Raw genomic sequence first — 21,210 nt, forward strand, 5'->3', positions numbered from 1 at the left:
TCAAACTTTGCCAAAGTGATGACCTAAAATAAAAGGTTCTTTGGCCTTTCTTTTCTCTCTAAAACCTCATCGTTTTTCCATGGCCCAGGTTGCAGGTAACTCAAAGCCCTTTGAACAAGTCCTGGCTGAAGAAACACAGCTCAGCTGGGCAGAAAATCTCCCACCTCCTTTGGGGGTGACCTGATTGCCTGGTTTAAAAACGTGGGAGATACAATAAGCAGGAAAAAAAAAACCCAAAAAACCAACCTGTGCCAGCTGAGAGAGGCAGCAGGACTGTCCTGAATCACCTGAGAGTGTTGAGAAGAGGTCCATGTAGTGTAAAATCTCCAGGGAGCACTGAGTGCTTCAGTTTTGCTCCTGAATAGGGAGAAGCAGCAATTCTTGTTTGGCTTTGTTGCTCTGGTGAGCCAATTTTATTTTTTTTTTTCCTCCTCTTCAGCCACAACAAACCCCAAAACATCCCAAGACTCATCTAGGATCCCTCTCTCAGGAGGGATCTCCCCCTCATCCTTTCCCAAGCTCTCCAGTCCTTTGCTGCCCATCCCTGAACATGGACCACCTGGAGAAGAACCTTTGCAGCACAGCCCCAGTGCCCAGAGGGTTGGTGGAGGGGGGAGGCACTGGGAGCTGAGGAGAAAAGGAGTAAATCTCATTAAGGGTTTTAACATTTATGGCCAGCAAGATAATGAAGGAAGGTAATTTGGGGGTAGCTTTATTGCAGTTATCAAAATGTTTCCCTGTAGCCCAGAGATAAAAGTCAGTGGGCAATGCCCATAAGGAGTTTTAATACCTTTCTCCTTTTATACATAATTTTTTTTTTAAGCAACAGTGATTGCAGTTGAAGACAGACATCATTTTATGAACACACAGAAGGTAATTATGTGACACTGAAACCCAGAATTAAAAGACTCTCAAAGCCCACCTGGCTGTCATGACCATATTGGAGACCCACTGCACTTGGCAGGAATCCTTTCTCCCCACCATTAATTTTTTTTTCCATGGAAAGCAGGGTCCTCCCCATGTTTATCTCACAGGGACCTCACAAATCTTGGCAGATCTTCTCTTTCTCCCTTTCTTTATTTTTTGGCTTTATCATTTTACCCTGTAAGAAAAAAGGTAAATAATGAACTGAGGTTGGGAGATGCCTAAAATGAGAGAAAACAAATAACTTTCTCCTTTTTTTTTTTTTTTTTTCACTCTGCACTAATGAATTCACTGCCACAGGGCATGACCACAACTCCACTTATCACAAAACACACTCACACAAAACTCAAATTTCTTCAGCATCTCAAGATTTATATTGAGTGGTGCCTGTAAGCCTTTTTTTTTTTTTTTTTTTTTTAGCTGAAAACTTGTTGGCTACAAATGGGCATCTGTATTTCTTCCCTTGCAACCTGGTGTGGTGAGGTTTTTATTTCCTCAAAGAGGGATGCTAACAAAGCAGTAATTTTTAAAAACAATTTTTAAATTAATTTAATTTTTGCAGTGATTTGCAAAGCTCAACTAAACCATCACCCCAGAGAGTTTCCAGCACCAGCAGCCACCACCCATGGGCACAACATGGGCTCAGAGGGGTCCATGCTCCCCAGGACCCTACATGTGGCAGCACCCAAGTTTTTCTGGTGATAAAAAAAAGGACAACGAACAAAGACCTTTCAAAAGCTGACATTTTACCCCCCTGGGCCTTCAACACTGCCAGGCAGCCACAGCTTCTCTGGGCAACCTGGGTGAGGGCCTCATTACCCTCACGGGAAATAATTTCTTCCTAATACCAAGTCTAAACCTCCCCTCTTTAAGATGAAAACCATTCCTCCTCATCCTGTCACTCCATCCCCTTACAAACAGGGAATGTTTGCGGGGAACCTTCCGCCCCTCACCCCGCACCGCCTGAGGCGACCTGAGGCGGGTGGACTACAACTCCCAGCATGCTCCGCGGCCCCCGGCCGCTGCCTAGAGCGCCCCGCCCGGGAAAACTACAACTCCCATCCTGCACCGCTTCCCGCGCCGCTTTTCTATTGGCTGGCTGCGGAAGGGCGGGAAGGGGTGGGCGGTGCTTCCCCCGTCGCCGTGGAGACGGGAGCACAAACAAGATGGCGGCGGCCTGGCCTGAGGGGTGAAGGTGCCCGGGTGCGAAGTTTTCCCTTCCTCCTCCTTCTTTTCCTCCCTTCATGGCGGGGAACAAGGAGAAAGGGGCAGAGGGGAGCCTGTGGGATCAGCTCCTCGCTTCTGTCGGGCTGTCGCGACACCTCTCGCCGGGGCTCTCCCAGGGGCAGTATCCTGGCAGCCGGCGGCCGTCCCAGCTGAGTCTTGCTCTCCAAGAAGAAGAAGAAGAAGAGGAGGAAGAAGAAGAGGAGGAAGAGGAGCAACAGGAAATAGAGGTTCAGCTCCATCGCCCTCCTCAGCTGTCTGGGAAAAGGAGGGAACAGCCCCTGCCCTCCTCAGTGTAGTTTGGGGGGAAAAAAGGGGGAATCGGTGGTGGTGATGAGGATGGTTTGATCTGTATCCCCTCACCTCTCATTTCTGCCCTTTTTTTAGGGTCCCTTTCGTCCCTGTGGTGCCCAGGATAGTCCTGGTTTGTCCCTCTCTCTCCTTAATCTATAAATCCTAAGGATAAACTGGTTATTGATGGCCAAATTAAAGCCTTTTGCTGTTTAAATGCCCAGCCCCTGGACCCAAGAGATTTTTTTTCCCTGCTCTGCTGGGCTCTAAAGTGTCCCCAGCCACAGCCTTATCACTTTTATTTTCTTTTTTTTTTTTTTTTACCCAGTGGAAATGTAGCTGTAGTCTCCATTGCTGTAATATATAGGTGCTATAATTAAGAATATTACCACCTGACACATTATTTGTCTTGGTCCCCAGACTGGCAATTGTTGTGTGACTTCTCCCAGCTCACAGGAATTTCACAAACCATTGGTTTATTTTCTCATTAAGCCTACCCAGTGGTTCATTAGTGCCATCTGTCAGGTCCCCTCTTTGGCAAAAATTGTTCTCAGAAGAGTTCCACTAAATTCTCCTGCTCAACAGATTTAAAGAGCCTCCAATAATGGGCATATTGGGGTACAACACTGGGGTTAGCTCAGTGCTGGTTGATTAGAGATGTTAACACCTCAGAAAATGGGAGCTTGGTGGCTCAACCTCTGTGGCATTTAAACCAGGAGGTTAAAAAAAAAAACCAAAAAAACCCAGTTTCCCCCCAAAATCCTTGCTGAGTGTTTTAAATTTGTAGAGTTTGTACCTGACATGATCCCACTGGAGTGTTGTGAGGGCTCTATTCATCTTTTTTTCCTAAAAAAATGCCCTTTTTAGGGCAATGGAGCACTGGAAGCAGCATTTGATTGAGGACTTTTATTAAATGCTGCTCCCAGTTGCATCCCAAGCAACCCCTGGGTTCTACAGAGTGTGGAGTTTTCATTTCACAAATGAAATTAATCCATTCCTTAATCCTTTCTTTTTCCCTCCCCCACTTTTCTTGGTGTTTTCTTGGGTCAGTTTGATGGAGTTTTGGATGAAGACATCTTGGCTGAGGGACTCCACAAGCTGGGGCACTCAGCCCCTGGTGTTGAATATGTTTATCTTCATCTGTCACTCCCAGTAAGTATCAGCAAAGAACAGCAGTGTAAAAAGTGCTCCTCTGCTCAGAGGTTTCCTCTTTTCAAACAGCAAATAGTTGGTCTGGTAAAAAAAAATAAATAAATAAAAAAAAATTCAAAAGGCAGATTTTTCTCTCTACCTGTCAGGGCTGTTTCATGTATGTGGGACTTTTGCCAGGGCACAGCATGGGTTCTGCTGACAAATGCTGTCTTGGTATTGTGGTTTTCACTTTTTTCCTTGCCCAGGCTGTCTTCATGAGCAAAAATTTATCTTCTTGGAGAAGAAAAAGAGAGGAACATGGGAAAAAGCTTAGAAATCTACATTTGTTGTCCCTTTAGAAAGTTAAAATGGTTGTGTCTTTTTAAATATTACTTGCTGATGCTCCCTTTCTGATGCAGCCTTGTTTTCCTGGCATTTTTCCTAGCTCCAGTTGTTTCTCCTGGTTGTGTTTTAATTTCTCCTTTTGACATTTTCTCCATCCATGGGTACTCTGCAGCTCTAACATCCCTTGCTCAATATGTCATCCTCTTCTGACACATCCAGCTGGAGGGATCCTGGGGCACCTCCTCAATTTCTCCTGTCCCTGTGTGTCCCTTGGGGCAACACCTGAAGTTATACAGCTTGTTATTAAAGTCTTTTCCTTATTTTTTTTTTTTTTTTCCAGGGTCGTGACTTAAGTGACATTAACATTCTCTCCAGATGTGTTCACCTGGAGAAGCTGGAACTTTCACATAATAAAATTAATGGTATGTAGTAAATACACTGGTAAATCCTGGGCTTGGGGGATCATTTAGGATGAGAAGTGCACCCTACCATGTAGCTTTAATATCACAAAGCCTGGGTTTATATTTTAAGTGGTGGCTGAGGCAGTGGCTGCTGGAGAATGATGTGTGAAGCCTTCAGAGAGCTCTCCCACCATATGGTTACCAGGGGGAAGGTGCAGATTATTGTTCAGTTTATTATCCAAAGATAAAATGCAAGCTTGAAGGTTGGGGCTGAGATTTTTCATCTGCAGATGGCCTAATATTTCAAGTTCTGTTTGGTCCAGTTTCCCCAGCCTTGGCCTTTCCTTTCTGAAGGTTTCCCCAAGGTGACAAAACATGAAAAAAAAAGATCTCCTGGGTTTAGAAGGGAACAAGTAGACATTGGGGTCAACTCCACCACCTTCTTCCCTCTCCCCCACACTCCCCAGCTTATTTTTTTTTAATTTAAAAGAAAGAGAATAGTCTGTGATGCATTGTTTCTTTCAAGTACCTTTCATTTGTGGTGCTGGAGTCTGATAATAGCAACATGGCTGTCATGTCAGGGTTTAACACTGCCCTGGCAATTAAACTGAGTACTAGATTCTCCCTATTAATCCCCCTCCCCTCCCTGATAAAGAAAGGAGAGAGAATAAGGGAGAGAGACTGATGGGTTGGGAACTAAACTACACAGCTTGAATGGAACAGGAATGAGAAATAGGAAAAATGACTAAATCTATACAAATCTACAGGAAAATTGATCCCAGGTTCCTCCCCCCTTTCCCCCAAGAACTCTCCCATCCCCACTGAGGCTGCAGGGCAGCCCTGGGAAAGTCCAGGCTGGAATCCTGGGCTCAGGAGCAGTTGGGAGCTGGAGGCAGGAACACACAGATTCAGGCTGGGATGGATCAGGAGCAGAGGCAGAGGAAGGGATGGAATCCTCCCAGGATGCTGAAGCAAAGAGGGAGAGGGGAAGAAGGGGAAGCAGGAAGGGCTTTGAGCCTGGGGATCCCTCCAATTTCTCCTGAGGATGAGGTGGATGGGATGGAATCCTCTGTTTGGTCAATTCTGGTCATTTCTCTTGTCTGTTCCTCCCCACAGGAGGGTTTCAGGTGGGACCTCTTGACTCCTTTTCTCCTTTTGGAGGGCAAAATGTTCCTCAGAGCTGAGCAGTGTCCTTGGCTCTGCAGCCCATTCTCCAGCAGTAACTATAACCATGGAGTGGGCTCAGTCCCAGCAGCAGCCACTGCCTGAGAAACTTGCTGTGAATTTCAGCAAGTGCAGCTCCTGACAAGAGACTGAGCTGAAAGCAAAAGCACAAGACAGAAAATCCCCTTTCTCCTGGCCCAAACCAGGACATTCTGTAAGGCACCACTTCTCCCTGCCCATTTTCCTAACAGAATTTTTTCTGCAGGCCAGGTCTGACCAGAGCAGGGACTTTCTCATAGCAAATAATCATTTAGTCTTCAGTAGTGGCCTAAATACTTCTCTTAGTTCAGAGGGAGTGTCTCAAAAGTTAACTAGAATATAAAATTATATCCTGGCTTTTAGGCAAATCAGTTGACATAATGGTAATTCACTGTAGAGCTGGCATATTTATTCTTTGCTGTTTAGAAATCTTTTTTTCTGTTGAATCTATCTGATTTCTGCCTTTTAATCATCTCTTTCTGAATGTGTAACTGCAAATTGATTCTTGATGGACATAATTATCACATTTTGACATGATCTCTGCACTTATCTGTTCATTCACCTACAGGATCTGACATTTTGTTTTGTTCCTAGATCTTTCTTGTATCAGTCACATGCCTTATTTATTGGAACTGAATGCTTCCTACAATGAATTGACTACATATTTTGCTTTTAAACCACCTAAAAATCTCAAGGTAAGTTGCAAAAGAAAAAAGAAAAAAAACATTTAATAGGTTTAAATTCAAAATTATTTTGAAATCTGATTTAGACATTGTATCTGGACACATGTAAAAGCAAATTTTTATGCCTTCCTTATTATTCTTTTTTACCTCTTTTGAAATTTTCAATTTTTTTCCAAATATTTGGGTATTTTATACTGGACATTTCATTTTTTTATTTTCCACTCTGAACCCTGATGTGCCATGAGAAGATGTATTAACACAGCCAAGGGTAAATATGGCCAGATATTTTTTTCCCTGCTTATCAAATCCCTCAGACTTTTAGTGGGATCAAGTCCTGCCTTTCAGATCCCCTGGAGCCAGTTGTTGTTGGGAAAGATGTACCTAAGGGTACCTTAAGAGTGCCTCTTCTATTTTTTTATTGCCCACTTTGGTTTATAAAAAGCAGATTGTTTTGAACTATAACTTTCATGTATTTCTGTGTTAGTTTTTTTAAGATGTAAGTTTAATTGCAGGACCATTAGTGCTACCATTGGAAGAAATCATTGTTTTGGAAGTGCCCAAAATGTGAATTCTATGTAGCATTAAAATAACCTTTCTATTTATGTCCCAATATTAATGATCTTAACTTCTTCCACCCCTTTGATCTCCACTTTAATGTCACAACCATTTAGTTTCACAAGAAAGCTGCAGGTGCTGAAACAAACAAAGCAAAGTAACCTTCTGTTTCTTTCTTTCTTTAGGAAGTAGATTTTTCACACAATCAAATACCTAAAATGCAAGATTTGTCAGCCTACCAGTCACTTACTAAACTCTTGCTGGATTGTATCCTTAGTGGAAACTTGGGTGAGGAAAAATACTCTTTGTTTGCATGGTCTTGCTATTTTTTTTTTTTCCATAGTAGTTTTGTCTTTTGAAGGCAGATTAAACACTGTAATCCTGGTGGTGAAACTGATCTTCATTTCCTTCAGCATGCCTGCTCCTCCAGGTGTTTGTGTGTCCATGGAAGGTATTATCCTGCTGGAGGAACACACAAAATAAAAAAAAACTTTTAATTTGCAGCCTTTTAAATTGCAGCAAAACGTGACATCCCCCCCCTGTCTTTGCATGGCAGAGGTAATAACTGATCTCAGGAGTTTTTTAGTATGAGGGAGGTTAATAGGAAAGCAGCTTGGAATATTAAGCTGCCTTAAATGAAAAAAAGAAAAAAAAAAAAAAGGTGCATGTTGTTTAATCTTAGTTAATTACACAGGGAGAGGCTTCGTGCAGGACGAGGCTGTTTTAGGGCAATGAAGAGAATCTTTAAAGGAGGGAAAATTCCTGGAGCATGCTGAGGGAAGCACACAGAGAGCAGATGTTCTGCTGCCTCCCTTCCCTGCTCTCACTCTGGGGTTAGAAACACTGTTCTGGCAGAAATCAGATCAGTGTGAACCTGCAGATGAAGATTCTTCATTGCTTCCTTCTCCAAGGCTGTCCACAGTAGCTTTAGCCTCTCCCTAAAGGTTCTCCCTCCCCTTTTCTGAGAAGTCTTCTGGAGTTTCATCTTGGCATGCTGCCTTCCTTAAAATTGCTTCCTGAGGGCTCATGAACCTTTCCTCTTTGCCTCATAAATTGCATCTTGATTTTCTGCTCTCTGAAAAGGAGAAGGCAGGAGGTTGTTGCAGCTGTGTTTTTTTTTTTTTTTTCTTTTTTTTTTTTTCCCACTGTCTCTTGTCCTCTAAGCAGCCCATTACCAAACAATATGAATGCAATGCCTTTTTCATGTAGGAGCAGATAAAGCAGTTGCAGAGCATGCAGGTTACCTTCTTCACCCATTTTACAAGGTGTGCAGGTGACATGATTCTTGTCAGAAAATGGCATTGAGACACCATCCCTTTTGCAATTCTAATTTTCCAGTGCAGAGGAAAAGCCATACAGCAAAATGAAAAGGAATAATAAAAAAAAAAATAAAAAAAAACAGATCAGAGGCTTGTATTGTCAATCTGAATCAGTCTTTTTTTTTTTTTTTCCTGTGGTTTCAATGCAGCTGTGTGCTGTCCTCAATTTCTTCATTTGTCAGTGAAGACCCCACTGAAAGGGGGGAAAAAAAGTGTTTCATGTGTGCAGTTGGAAGGGGACCCTCTGAAACAGAGCACAGAATTCAGAAGTGCAGAATTTTAGATCAGCCAAGTGGCATTGTTCCCAATCCATCTCCAGCACTCCTTGCTGAAGAAAAGGCAGACAAAACAAGCTGTTCTTTGTAATCAGCAATGAAAATACTGGATTAAATATCATGGGGGAGCAGAAATGTTTGGCATGCATTTTTCCCTGACAATAACTAAGCGTTTCTTACCATATTTAAGTGAATTATGATGCAGATGGTAAGGTCACTGTAATTTATTTTTTTTTTTCCTGACAGGTGCACACACAACCACACCTGACAGGTTTATAAATGAGTTTTCAAGGACTAAACTGCCCAAACCAGAAAGGGAAACAGCCTGGGCAACAATATCTGGCAAAGTATTATAATGAGTCACTAAAGGACTAAAACTGATTGTATTGCTTGTTAGTGCTGAGCAGTTTGCTGCCTCATTTTGATGCTTATGGCTTAAACAGAATTTTTTCCTCTCCAAAACTCTTCCTCCCCAGTTGAAAGAGAAGCAGTCTCTGCATTCTGGGTGCAAATCAATCCATATCTGCCAAATATCAGGAGAGTTTTAGTTTCTTCTCTCCAATGACAGAAGCAGCTTAGTGTGAGGTCCTATGAAAAGATGACCCTGTGCTTAGCAGCTCATTTCTCCTCTTTCCCCATCTAGGCTTCAGTTTCTCAAATCAATTAAAAATGTTTTCTTCTGTGGTTGCCTAAAGGCATTCCTCCATGTCCTGCATCTTCTGCCTACTTTTTTTTTCTTTTCAGTTCTATTTTTTTTGAGCTTTATGTAACTCCAGCTTGGACACTTAAAATGCAATTTTTCCATCTTCAGTCACCAAACAATTCAGATTCCTGTGTTATCTGATTTTGGGTCAGTGCAGAGATACAGGGCCAGGTACCTCTGGAGTTCATCCCAGGGTAAGAGAGCAAAGTGAGAAAATTTGTTGTCAAAGGGAATCTGCTTAGTTTAAGGAGTATGGGTAATACTGTTTATACTGAAGTTTGCTGAGAGGAATCCTAACTATTTTTACTTCAGCTTTTGAGGTCAGTGTTAATTTAAAATACACTTTCCCTTTTCAGTACAGATGACCAGTAGAGAACTGGGATAATTTATAACAGGGACCTTTGCAGGATTGAGAAGTGGGCAAACTGCATGAGGTTCAACAAGTCCAAGTGCATCCAGGTCAGGTCAGTCCCAGTTACAAGCTGGGTACAGAGAGGGTTGAGAGCAGCCCAGGAGAGAAGGATTTGGGGGTGTTGGTTGGTGAGAAGCTCAAGGTGAGCCAGCAGTGTGCTCCTGGAGCTCAGAAATCCAACCCTGTCCTGGGATGCATCCAGAGGAGCAGGGCCAGCAGATCAGGAGAGGGGATTCCCAGCCTCTGCTCTGCTCTTGGGAGACCCCCAGCTCCAATCCTGCCTCCAGGTCTGGTGTCCCCAGCAGAAGAAGGACATGGATCTGTTGGGATGAGTCCAGAGGAGGCCACAAAGATGATCCAGGGGCTGGAGCAGCTCTGCCATGAGGAGAGGCTGAGGAGCTGGGAGTGTTGAGACTCCAGGGGGACCTTAGAGCTGCCCCCCAATCCCTGAAGGGAACCTCCAGGAAGGCTGCAGAGGGACTTTTCAGAAGAGTGTCCAGTGCTAGGAGAAGGGGAAATGGTTTGAAAGTGCAGGAGAAGAGGTTCAGCCTGGAGCTTAGGAAGAAGTTCTTCAGGAGGAGGGTGCTGAGACTCTGGAACAGATTGCCCAGAGAAGTTGTGGCTGCCCCCTCCCTGGAGGTGTTCAAGGCCAGGTTGGATGAGGCTTGGAGCAACCTGGGCTGGGTGAGAGGTTGGAGGAGGAGATGATCTCCAAGGTCCTTCCCAACCTTAGCCATTCTGTGATTCTATATTTCTCTGATATTTAGAGAGAAACAGCCCCATATAGTACTATCACCTGTTATTTATTTCTTGGATGATTTGAGCATGATGCTTGGAGGCCAAGGTCAGTTTAGAGCTGTCAGAAGTACTCTGAGAATGTGAATAAATCACTCCCTCCTTGGGTTAGTCAGCCACATCCCTGTTTTCTGCAGCTGACCCAACAGTTCAAGTCAGTGACACAAAGATCCCTCTGGTTTTCACCTGCACAAATGCATCTGATGAGAAGCCAGTGGATTTCCAGCACAGTTTGGCAAGATGCTGGCAGAATTAATTTCTTCCCTCATTTTTGTTCCCTCATTTCCACTACTTTCTTGATCTGCCATCAGCCTGGTCATGCCAGCTTGAAGGGGGCTGCCCTGTAAGTCAGGTCACAGACACAATCTGAGTAAAAAAACCCTCTGAAAATGAGGATATTTCTAGCTGGATCAGTGTCACTTTCCCTCCAGCCCCACAAAAAGCTTTGTCACTAAAACAAGAATAAATTCCAGAAGGGTTTGGGTGTGAGCAGCTGGGATTTAAAACCCTTTCTCTTGAAGCATTTGATGTCCAGCTCCCTGTACTATGAAACTCAGCTACTTTTGGCTACTAATTATTGCAAAGCTTTTGTGTTCAGTTATTTTCCTTAAATGCAAAAAAAATCCTTTATAGTTAATAACATAGAGGAGATAAGAGGACTGGAGAAGTGTCACAGCCTGACTCATCTCAGTTTGTCACACAACAGACTCCTTGCAATCAGGGGCCTTGAGAATTTGCCTATCAGAATCCTCAATCTGGTAAGAGAAAAGTAATTCCAGTTGTTTTCTTTCTTTTATCAGTGTATTAATAACTTAATAAATGTGAAGGTGACAGATATGTATAATACTGGGCCATTTTTTAATTCATACTGGGAATGATAAAGGTTAAATCCAGGTGTGAAGGTCATCTCATCAGCTGGATTTTGAGTTTCTCCAAAGATTTTAATTTCCTCTGGGTAGGTTTTGTTGTTGCTAAGGTGATGCCTAAAAAGTTATGGGCTGTAGAACAGAACTCCCCGTTCATTTTAGAAACCAAGTCAACTTCAGTTGATCTGCTTTTATTATTATGCAAAGCTGATTTCTTATTAAAGGTTTTTAGTTTAATTTTTAAGGACTTTCTAATGAGATCAGAAGCTTTATATTGCCAGCTTTGCATCGAGATATCTGTTTAAATTCAGCATTTCTAAGTTGTATTTCTAGGAGCTTTACTGGGATTTATCTGCCCTGGCTTCAGATTTCTGCAGTGTAGACAACAGCTGATGAAGTTTGGTGTTCTCTGCTGCCTCAAAATTCAGTAGGGAGGAATGGACACATAAAATACTTATTTAATTCTGACCCAGCTGCTGATAATTAAATTAACAGAAGATGCATCAAGCCTTGGAAGTACCTGTTTCTCTCTCTTGGTTGTGAAGATAACCAAGGATAACCAGCCCAGATGTAGACCTCCACTTTTTGTACCCATCTTTCTCTTTTAGAGGTTTTAGGAAGACTTTTATCTCACTGTTCCTCAGTTCCATGTTTACAAAATATCCTTAATAATACCAATGATTTCATCTAAAAAATTTCAAGATACTTTGGAGGAAGAGCCATCAATACAGAGGTTGCAGAGAAGCACCAGGCAAAGCTGTTTTAAATACAATGCAGTTTAAAATACAACAGGCTACTTCCTAAGAGATTTGACTTTGTAATAATAATTTTTAAAGGAGTTAATGGAATTTTAAAAATCAGTACCAAAAAACCTATAGAGAGGAATATGCTCATATTTGCTCCATTAGGTTTAAACACCTACATAAATATTTTAGGTATAGTGAATGAACTCCTTATCAAGAATAGAAATACTCTTTTCCAGTCTTTAAAATATTTTAAAGATTTTTCTTCTGTTCTGTAGTAATTGATACAGAAGAGAGTAACCAAAGTCTGTACTTGCCAAGGCCTGATAGGCCTTTGTACTTATTCCTGCTTTGATATTCAGTACAGATATTCACATTTAAAAGTGGGAAGTGGTATGTGTTGAATAATATATTAAATAGTTTTCACTAACTTATTTTTAATATATTTCATAGAATAGAATGGCTGAGGTTGGAAGGGACCTCAGAGATCTATGTCCTTCAATATTATATATATTTCATATATACAATGCCTTCAGTAGCTTCCATAGGTGGCAATAAATCTGTTTTTTTTTTTTCCATTTTTTGGTGAATAAGGTGGACTCAGATTGGCAAAATCATCTCTAGAAATTCTGAACATGACAGGAAGATCTTTTCTCTAAATTTTTTCTTCAGGGAGAACTGCAGGCAGTCACTCAATCCTGATTTTCTCATCTGTTAAAAGGCCTAATAATAATTCTGTTAGTAATGGTTTTCTGCTCTGTGAAATGTTTGGGAGGTTATGTTAACAGCTAAGCCTTATTAACATGAACATGTTCTTCAGTTTTGGTTCTTCCATGCTGCTCTGATTATTTCTACCACTGCTTGTCTTTTTTAATTAGTGAAGCAGATAGTCATGTGGAAATTATGTAAATAGACAGATTTCAGCATAGCATTTTTGGAGGTTTTTTTGCTAATTAGAAGAAAACACAGTTCTTTTCTTCATGAGCAGTCATCCCCTCTCTTCTCTTTGATTCAGTTTTCTTTTCCATTTTCCCTTGAGATTTTTAGGTTAGGAAGAAGGTTGGGAAGAAGGCCTTCAAAAACTGTCAGTACTGCCTACCTGTACCAAAAAGCCTTTTTTTTCCCCTTCTGTTTGCAAACAAACAAACAGAAAAATAGATGTGCAGTTCTGGACTCTGAGGAATTTGCAAAAAAAAAGGAATTAGTCCCGGCCTTTGACACCGTCTCCCACAGCATTCTCCTGAAAAAGCTGTCAGCCCACAGCTTGGACAGGGGCATCTGTGCTGGGTCAGGAACTGGCTGGAACGGGCCCAGAGAGTGGTGCTGAACGGGGCTGCATCAAAATGGCGGCCGTGGTGTCCCCCAGGGATCAGTGTTGGGCCCAGTGCTGTTTAATATCTTTAGTGATGATTGAGATGAGGGGATTGAGTCCATCATCAGCAAATCTGCAGATGACACTAAGCTGGGGGGAGGTGTGGATCAGCTGGAAGGCAGGAGGGCTCTGCAGAGGGACCTGGACAGACTGGAGAGTTGGGCTGATCCCAAGGGGATGAGGTTCAACATTCCAAGTGCCGGGTCCTGCACTTTGGCCACAACAACCCCATGGGGAGCTCCAGGCTGGGCACAGAGTGGCAGAAAGGGAGCTGGGAGTCTGGATTGCCAGGAAGCTGAAGAGGAGCCAGCAGTGTGCCCAGGTGGCCAAGAAGGCCAATGGCATCCTGGGCTGGCTCAGGAACAGCGTGGCCAGCAGGTCCAGGGAAGGGATTCTGCCCCTGTGCTCAGCTCTGGGGAGGCCACAGCTTGAGTCCTGTGTCCAGTTCTGGGCCCCTCAGCTCAGGAAGGAGATTGAGGTGCTGGAGCAGGTCCAGAGAAGAGCAAGGAGGCTGGGAAGGGATCCAGCACAAGTGCTGTGAGGAAGGGCTGAGGGAGCTGGGGGTGTTGAGGCTGGAGAAGAGGAGGCTCAGGGGAGACCTCATCACTCTCTCCAACTCCCTGAAAGGACGTTGGAGCCAGGGGGGGGTTGGGCTCTTTTCCCAGGCAACTCTCAGCAAGACAAGAGGGCACAAGAGGTCTCAAGTTGTGCCAGGGGAGGTTTAGGTTGGACATTAGAAAGAATTTCTTTCTGGAGAGGGTGATCAGGCATTGGAATGGGCTGCCCAGGGAAGGGGTGGATTCTCCATCCCTGGAGATATTTCCAAAGAGCCTGGATGTGGCACTCAGTGCCATGGGCTGGGAACTGCAGTGGGAGTGGATCAAGGGTTGGACTTGATGAGCTCTGAGGTCCCTTCCAACCCAGACAATTCTATGGTTCTATGAATTTTACAGAAATCCTTTTTTTCCACAGCATTTTACGTGCATCTCCTGCATAACATTCTCTGCTGTGTCCCATTAAAGGGAGGTCTAAGGAAGAGCAGGAAGAGAAGAGAGAGCCTCCATGCTATTAATAACCTAATTAAACATTTAAAAGTCAGGAAAAATGTCAAGGACAGACAACTGGATTAACATGAGAGTCAGCAGGCTTATTTATTTCAGTAGTTCCTAAATATTTATTAATAGAATATGAGGCTTCTCAGCACAAGGTGATGCTGCTGGAAAAAAAAAACAACTCACAAGGTTACCCAGCAAGAATCCTGTGGAGAGACCATCTGGGTTTGTGTGGCCAGTGGGACAAAGATGAGTGGAGATCCTACCACATTCTCCCTCTTTGGCATTCATAGCAGCAAGGAGTATCTGATTTGGGAGGCCCTGAGAAATCAAACCATCTGGTGTCCAGCCAGAAATATTGGCTTTTTATTTCATACCCTGTTCAGAAGAAATGTAAAACAACCCTGGTTGGTTTTGACATCTCAAAAGTTGGAGTAATTTCTTGTCTAAGAGTTTTGAGGGGTCAGGTGGGCTTGGGTTTTTTTTGGCTGGTTGATTTTTGGGTTGGGTTTGTTGGTTTTTTGGGTTTTTGGGGTTTTTTTTTTGAAGCATTTCTGTGCAGGTTTTCACTGCCAGGAATAAAGGCCTTCCCTTAGTCTGCAATAAAATAAACTTTTGAATCCCAGGGATATTTTTACAGGCTGCCTGTAGTCCAAAGACAGTCTTGTGCTGTTCTACCTTAATGTTTTCTGTTACTTATTCTGTAATCAGAAGTGGAAATATAACCATGATTACAGAGGGAAATTCTATGCATTTATGTATATATATTCTATAATTTGATGTGCATATCTAGCTTCTAAATTTTGAGTTGGATGGTGACATGGGCATCCTTTAGCCAGCATCAAGCTTTCAAAGAATACTTTTTGTTGCTCTTGTCTCTTGCTGCTGTTCAAGGTGAGTGTAAGAGAAGTTAATCAGAAAATAGTTGATTTTTTTTTTTTTTTTTCCCCTGAGCAGTATGAGAAGCTCAGGATGAAGCTGGAGCATAGAAGGCCTATGTGTAAGAGGATTCTTAGTAATAAATTAGGGTGGATTTAGGTTTGATACTAGGAAAAAATGCTTCACCAGGAGAGTATCATAGAATCCTAGAATTGGCTGGGTTGGAAGGGACCTCAGAGCTCATCAAGTCCAACCCTTGATCCACTCCCACTGCAGTTCCCAGCCCATGGCACTGAGTGCCACATCCAGGCTCTTTGGAAATATCTCCAGGGATGGAGAATCCACCCCTTCCCTGGGCAGCCCATTCCAATGGCTGATCACCCTCTCCAGAAAGAAATTCTTTCTCATGTCCAACCTAAACCTCCCCTGGCACAACTTGAGACCTCTTGTGCCCTCTTGTCTTGCTGAGAGTTGCCTGGGAAAAGAGCCCAACCCCCCCCTGGCTCCAACCTCCTTTCAGGGAGTTGGAGAGAGTGATGAGGTCTCCCCTGAGCCTCCTCTTCTCCAGCCTCAACACCCCCAGCTCCCTCAGCCTCTCCTCAGAGGATCTGTGCTGGATCCCTTCCCCAGCCCAGTTGCCTCCTTTGGACCTGCTCCAGCACCTCAATCTCCTTCCTGAGCTGAGGGGCCCAGAACTGGACACAGGACTCAAGCTGTGGCCTCCCCAGAGCTGAGCACAGGGGCAGAATCCCTTCCCTGGACCTGCTGGCCACGCTGTTCCTGAGCCAGCCCAGGATGCCATTGGCCTTCTTGGCCACCTGGGCACACTGCTGGCTCCTCTTCAGCTTCCTGGCAATCCAGACTCCCAGCTCCCTTTCTGCCACTCTGTGCCCAGCCTGGAGCTCCCCATGGGGTTGTTGTGGCCAAAGTGCAGGACCCGGCACTTGGAATGTTGAACCTCATCCCGTTGGGATCAGCCCAACTCTCCAGTCTGTCCAGGTCCCTCTGCAGAGCCCTCCTGCCTTAACTGATTTAACTGACCCACTTGGGGGTTCTGACCCTGCAGAAGGGGACAGGACTGAAAGGACCCAGATGACAGAAAACTGACCCAAGCACAGCCCTGACACAGATTATCCTGGGGATAAATTTCCCAGGATTGCTGTGGCTGCCCCATCCCTGGCAGTGTCTCAGGTCAGGTTGGATGGGGCTTGGAGCCCCCTGGGCTGGTGGGAGGTGTCCCTGCCCATGCAGGGGTTGGGACTGGATGAGTTTTGAGGTCCCTTCCAACCCAAAGCATTCCATGATTCTAGGAAAGTGAACTCTCTTCTTCCTCAGTAATGTTGTTTTCCATTCCTAAAGCTTTACCAATGGTTTCTGTGCTCTAATTTCTTCTTAGAGCTCTAACCAGATTGAGAAGATAAATGGCTTGGACAGCTTGAAAACTCTACAGAACCTGGACTTATCTAGAAATAAAATAACAAGTCTAGAAGGCTTGGAGGACCATAATATACTAGAGGTGATCAACCTAGAGGACAACCAGGTAACATATTTAATATTGATCTTGGCTTTTTCATGTAATACATTACTTTTTTTCCCTAACATTTAATCAAAAAATCTTGCAGCACTGCAAGAAGTTATTATTAGAAAATATGACATTTTTTTCCTTTGGTGTTTCACTCCCATGCTGTTTCACATGTTGACAGTGTACTCCTGAGGACTTATTTAGTCTCTCTAGATGGGTTTATCTTTCTGTAGTTATCCTTCCTGTGGTATGTAGTGCTCACATACATCAAAAACTAACAGTGCTCCCTTGAGTGGATGAGATAGGGGTGAGTGTGCAGCTTTTTCAGCTTGATTATTCTTGAGGATCTTTACTTACATCACAGCTTTTCTGCTGTCAAGCCTCAGGAGGGTTTGCTAATATCTCTCAGCCCAATTTTATGACCACAGATTCTTCTGAGCTCTCAGCTGGAAACTTCCTGCAAGGCAGAACTGCATTTGCTCTTTTATAAAGTGGCTTTTGTTATGCAGCAGAAAGTACAATGAGGAAATCCAATTTGTATTTGAATTTTGAGCTCAGTCCATATCTGCATCACACTTTTGATACTGAGCTTCCAGGGTCCTTAACTGAAAAGGGCATTGATTCATGAATCATTTTGGCATCAAAGACAGATCTGCTTGTGAGGGAAAAAAAAAAGAAATAAAAATATAAACCAGGAATTGAACAATTTCTCTTATTTTCCCCCATTTTCAAGATGCATTTACAGGATTTAATTCAAGACACTGGGAATTCTTTTTCTCTCCCTGTGTTCAGGCTGACATTTAAAGGTATATCAATTGCACAAGACAGGAAACTAACTAATGGTATGGTTGCTATTAGTATTAATGACACCACTTCCATTGCCTCATATAGTTTCCACCATTCTTTATGGCATGCAAAAGCTATTAATTTTACCTCATCAAAATTTGCCTCTTTTAATGATGTTATTGAAACTCTTTAATGAGTCACCGTTTTTTTTTTTTTTAACATTTCCTTCTGAAGAATAATTGAAAGAGAATTTTAATTAATTAACACAGAAAGATCTGAGTTACTTCAGCTCTCTCCCATCCAGAATGATCTTAAATACTTGATTTTTCCAAAAGGGGCATGATAGGTTTCTCTGCCAACCATGGTCCTCATTTAATTTTTCAGTGACTTTCAAATGCTGACAATTGGCATTCTGCAATTTACTCAGGAAATCCAAAAATGGATTTTTTTTTTAAAAAAAGACATTTAACTTGATCAAAACTATTCCACAGTGGGCTTCTTGTTGTCAGACACTTCACAGAAGCTGAGTGTGCATTAGGGGTAGAATCTGAAGTCCTCTGGGTTCAGTGGAGGAACACCAGGCATCCCTGCAAGGAAATTCATCCCAGCTTCCCATGGATCAGATGCCCTCTGGATTTGCCTCTCTCCACTGATCATCAGAGAATCTCAGAATGTTTTGGGTTGGAAGGGACACTTCCCACTGGACCAGGTTGCTCCAAGCCCCATCCACCCTGGCTTTGAACACTTCCAGGAATGGGGCAGCCCCAAGGTCCCTGGGCAAGCAGCCCTAGTGTCTCACCACCAAAATATTCATAGAATCACAGAATCCTAGAATTGGCTGGGTTGGAAGGGACCTCAGAGCTCATCAAGTCCAACCCTTGATCCACTCCCACTGCAGTTCCCAGCCCATGGCACTGAGTGCCACATCCAGGCTCTTTGGAAATATCTCCAGGGATGGAGAATCCACCCCTTCCCTGGGCAGCCCATTCCAATGCCTGATCACCCTCTCCAGAAAGAAATTCTTTCTCATGTCCAACCTAAACCTCCCCTGGCACAACTTGAGACCTCTTGTGCCCTCTTGTCTTGCTGAGAGTTGCCTGGGAAAAGAGCCCAACCCCCCCCTGGCTCCAACCTCCTTTCAGGGAGTTGGAGAGAGTGATGAGGTCTCCCCTGAGCCTCCTCTTCTCCAGCCTCAACACCCCCAGCTCCCTCAGCCTCTCCTCAGAGGATCTGTGCTGGATCCCTTCCCCAGCCCAGTTGCCTCCTTTGGACCTGCTCCAGCACCTCAATCTCCTTCCTGAGCTGAGGGGCCCAGAACTGGACACAGGACTCAAGCTGTGGCCTCCCCAGGGCTGAGCACAGGGGCAGAATCCCTTCCCTGGACCTGCTGGCCACGCTGTTCCTGAGCCAGCCCAGGATGCCATTGGCCTTCTTGGCCACCTGGGCACACTGCTGGCTCCTCTTCAGCTTCCTGGCAATCCAGACTCCCAGCTCCCTTTCTGCCACTCTGTGCCCAGCCTGGAGCTCCCCATGGGGTTGTTGTGGCCAAAGGACAGGACCCGGCACTTGGCCGTGTTGAACCTTAAATCTTTATTAAAGGATTTCATCCTCCTGTCTGGCTTAAATGTCTCCACTTCCAGTTTCAAGCCATTACCCCTTGTCCTGTTATTCTAAAGTGAGTTTAAGTGACTGATTTGGGGCAGATGGCTCAAATGAGGCAACATGACTTTGATGTGACCCTTTTTGCTTTAAGTGAGAGCCTTACAACTCTTCACTCAGGCTCTAGCACAAGTCCCTCTGGTGTCACTTTGCTGTGGGCACCCAAACTTTCATTAATCCCCTGGAACTTGTAATGTTTATCTGATATTCCTGAGAACAGCCAAGCCAGGTTTCCTTTGGGAACAGCTGAAACCCTCTGGACACAGCCAGCCAAGGAGAATTATTCCAATGCTTTGAAGTGCTGCAAGTGATGCAGGATGAATGGGAGCTCCAGTGAAAAGAAACTCTTTTTCCAAGGAATTTTTTTTGACAAGTCAACTGAAGCACAAATACAACTGCAGAACTGCCTCACTCCAGCACATCAGCCCCATAATTGTGTTAGGGCTTGACATTTGAAAGAGCTGAAAAAAAAAAACAGGTGGTTTGAAATTGCTGTCTGTATTCCACTGCTTTTCCAGCTAACATCCAAGTTTTCTGCCTTTTGTGTCTACAAGTCCCTTATTGACTGCAGTTCACATGTATACCTGCTTTGTGGGTTAGAATGGGGGTTTTTTTACATTTAAATTTTAAAAGCAGGGGTTAAAATAATCCCCCCTCCCCCCATAATTATAATGGATTCTGATGCTGCTGATTTATGCTCTGTTTCTGTCACTAATTAGATTGCTGAGCTGCATGAACTTGAACATATTAAAGACCTGCCTCTCCTCAGAGTTTTAAATCTCTTAAAAAATCCTCTAAAGGTAAGAAAGAGCTATAGAGGAAGCAAAAAATAAATACCTAGAACTGCTGGTTTGGATCCCACCAGAGTTTGTTTTGCTTTGGATTCTGTCTTAAAGAGTGAGCAGCTTATTTCAAGTAGTAAAAGGAGTAAAAGAAATAATGAGTGATGGATTTTCTGGTATTGTTACCTACCTGTGTCTGGGAACTTTGAATTAAAGCTGCACATGAGTCTTGATGTTTAATATCCATGTAGTAAATTCATGAATTTTACTAATTTCAACAGCAAATCCATTTATATTGTAATCACAGTGTGCCATGATTTTTGTTTGGGAAAAAAAAATCCCCTTTTTGTTGGCTTTGAGGGCCTGTACTTCAGTTGTTCCTGGGAAAAACTCAGTTGTTCCTGGGATTTTAGAAATAAGTATTTTCATGAACTTCTCAGTGTCAGGTTTTTTATTTGATTTTTAGTTATTCCTGTTTATTGTCTCAGACTTAAAAGCATTTACCATGAGAAATTTATAAAGCAAAGGAACTTAATAGTACCTCTTCAGTATCTCTGAAATCTGTGTCTTCTTTGCTTCTTTAGGATTTACTCAGTTGTCATTTAGAGCTCCCATAAATACTCAATTAATTAATTTAATATCCATTTTTCTCTACAACAGTGACAATTGCAAAAATATCATAAATTCTGACTGCCTCTGCATTTGCAATTTGTCCTGAGTGATCAAAGATGATTCAACCCTGACTTTTGTGAATTCTAAATTTTGTTGGAATTTTACAGTGTGTCAGAGAGAAGAAAATTTTAAGGCTTTAACTTCTTCCAGCTTTGTATTGGCTTTATAAGGATGGTTTGCCAGGGCACAAAGAATCACAGGGTGTCTTTGGTTGGAAGAGCCCATCCCTTTAAATCCTTCCAGGGATGGTGACTCCAGACTATTCCAATGTTTGACAACCCCTTTAGTGCAAAACTTTTCCTAATATCCAGCCTTCCCTGGCATAGCTGCTGACATCATGCAGAAATACCCAAAATATTGGCCCATGGTCCTCCATAATCTGAATTCTTTTTTTCTGTTTAGATGTCCTTCCCCTAAGCAACATCTGATCCTATTCCTATTCCTGTTCTAATAACTTAAATGTGCAACAGGCAGGGCTGCTGTCTGAATTTCAGTTGTTTTAAGTGGACCTGATTGGTCTGAGAAATAAGTATTTTCATGGACTTCTCAGTGTCAGGTTTTTAATTTGATTTTTAGTTATTCCTGTTTATTGTCTCAGACTTAAGAGCACTTATGA

The 21,210-nt window shown here is 43.3% G+C and overlaps 1 protein-coding gene across 2 annotated transcripts in view; it reads left to right on the plus strand.

The window, feature by feature from the left end:
- Window positions 1–2,063: 2,063 nt before the first annotated feature.
- The window catches only part of LRGUK (leucine rich repeats and guanylate kinase domain containing), a 63,807-nt gene continuing 44,660 nt past the window's right edge, over window positions 2,064–21,210 (plus strand). For both annotated transcript variants that reach the window (XM_071734229.1, XM_071734230.1), the window contains exons 1-8: window positions 2,064–2,378; window positions 3,490–3,591; window positions 4,256–4,337; window positions 6,114–6,214; window positions 6,943–7,024; window positions 10,895–11,019; window positions 16,570–16,713; window positions 19,860–19,940. In XM_071734229.1, the coding sequence (XP_071590330.1) occupies window positions 2,169–2,378; window positions 3,490–3,591; window positions 4,256–4,337; window positions 6,114–6,214; window positions 6,943–7,024; window positions 10,895–11,019; window positions 16,570–16,713; window positions 19,860–19,940 (927 nt within the window). In that variant the 5' untranslated portion in view covers window positions 2,064–2,168. The remainder of the gene's footprint in view (window positions 2,379–3,489; window positions 3,592–4,255; window positions 4,338–6,113; window positions 6,215–6,942; window positions 7,025–10,894; window positions 11,020–16,569; window positions 16,714–19,859; window positions 19,941–21,210) is intronic.

This window comes from Heliangelus exortis, chromosome 1 (genome assembly GCF_036169615.1).
Source record: "Heliangelus exortis chromosome 1, bHelExo1.hap1, whole genome shotgun sequence".
Lineage (NCBI taxonomy): Eukaryota > Metazoa > Chordata > Aves > Apodiformes > Trochilidae > Heliangelus > Heliangelus exortis.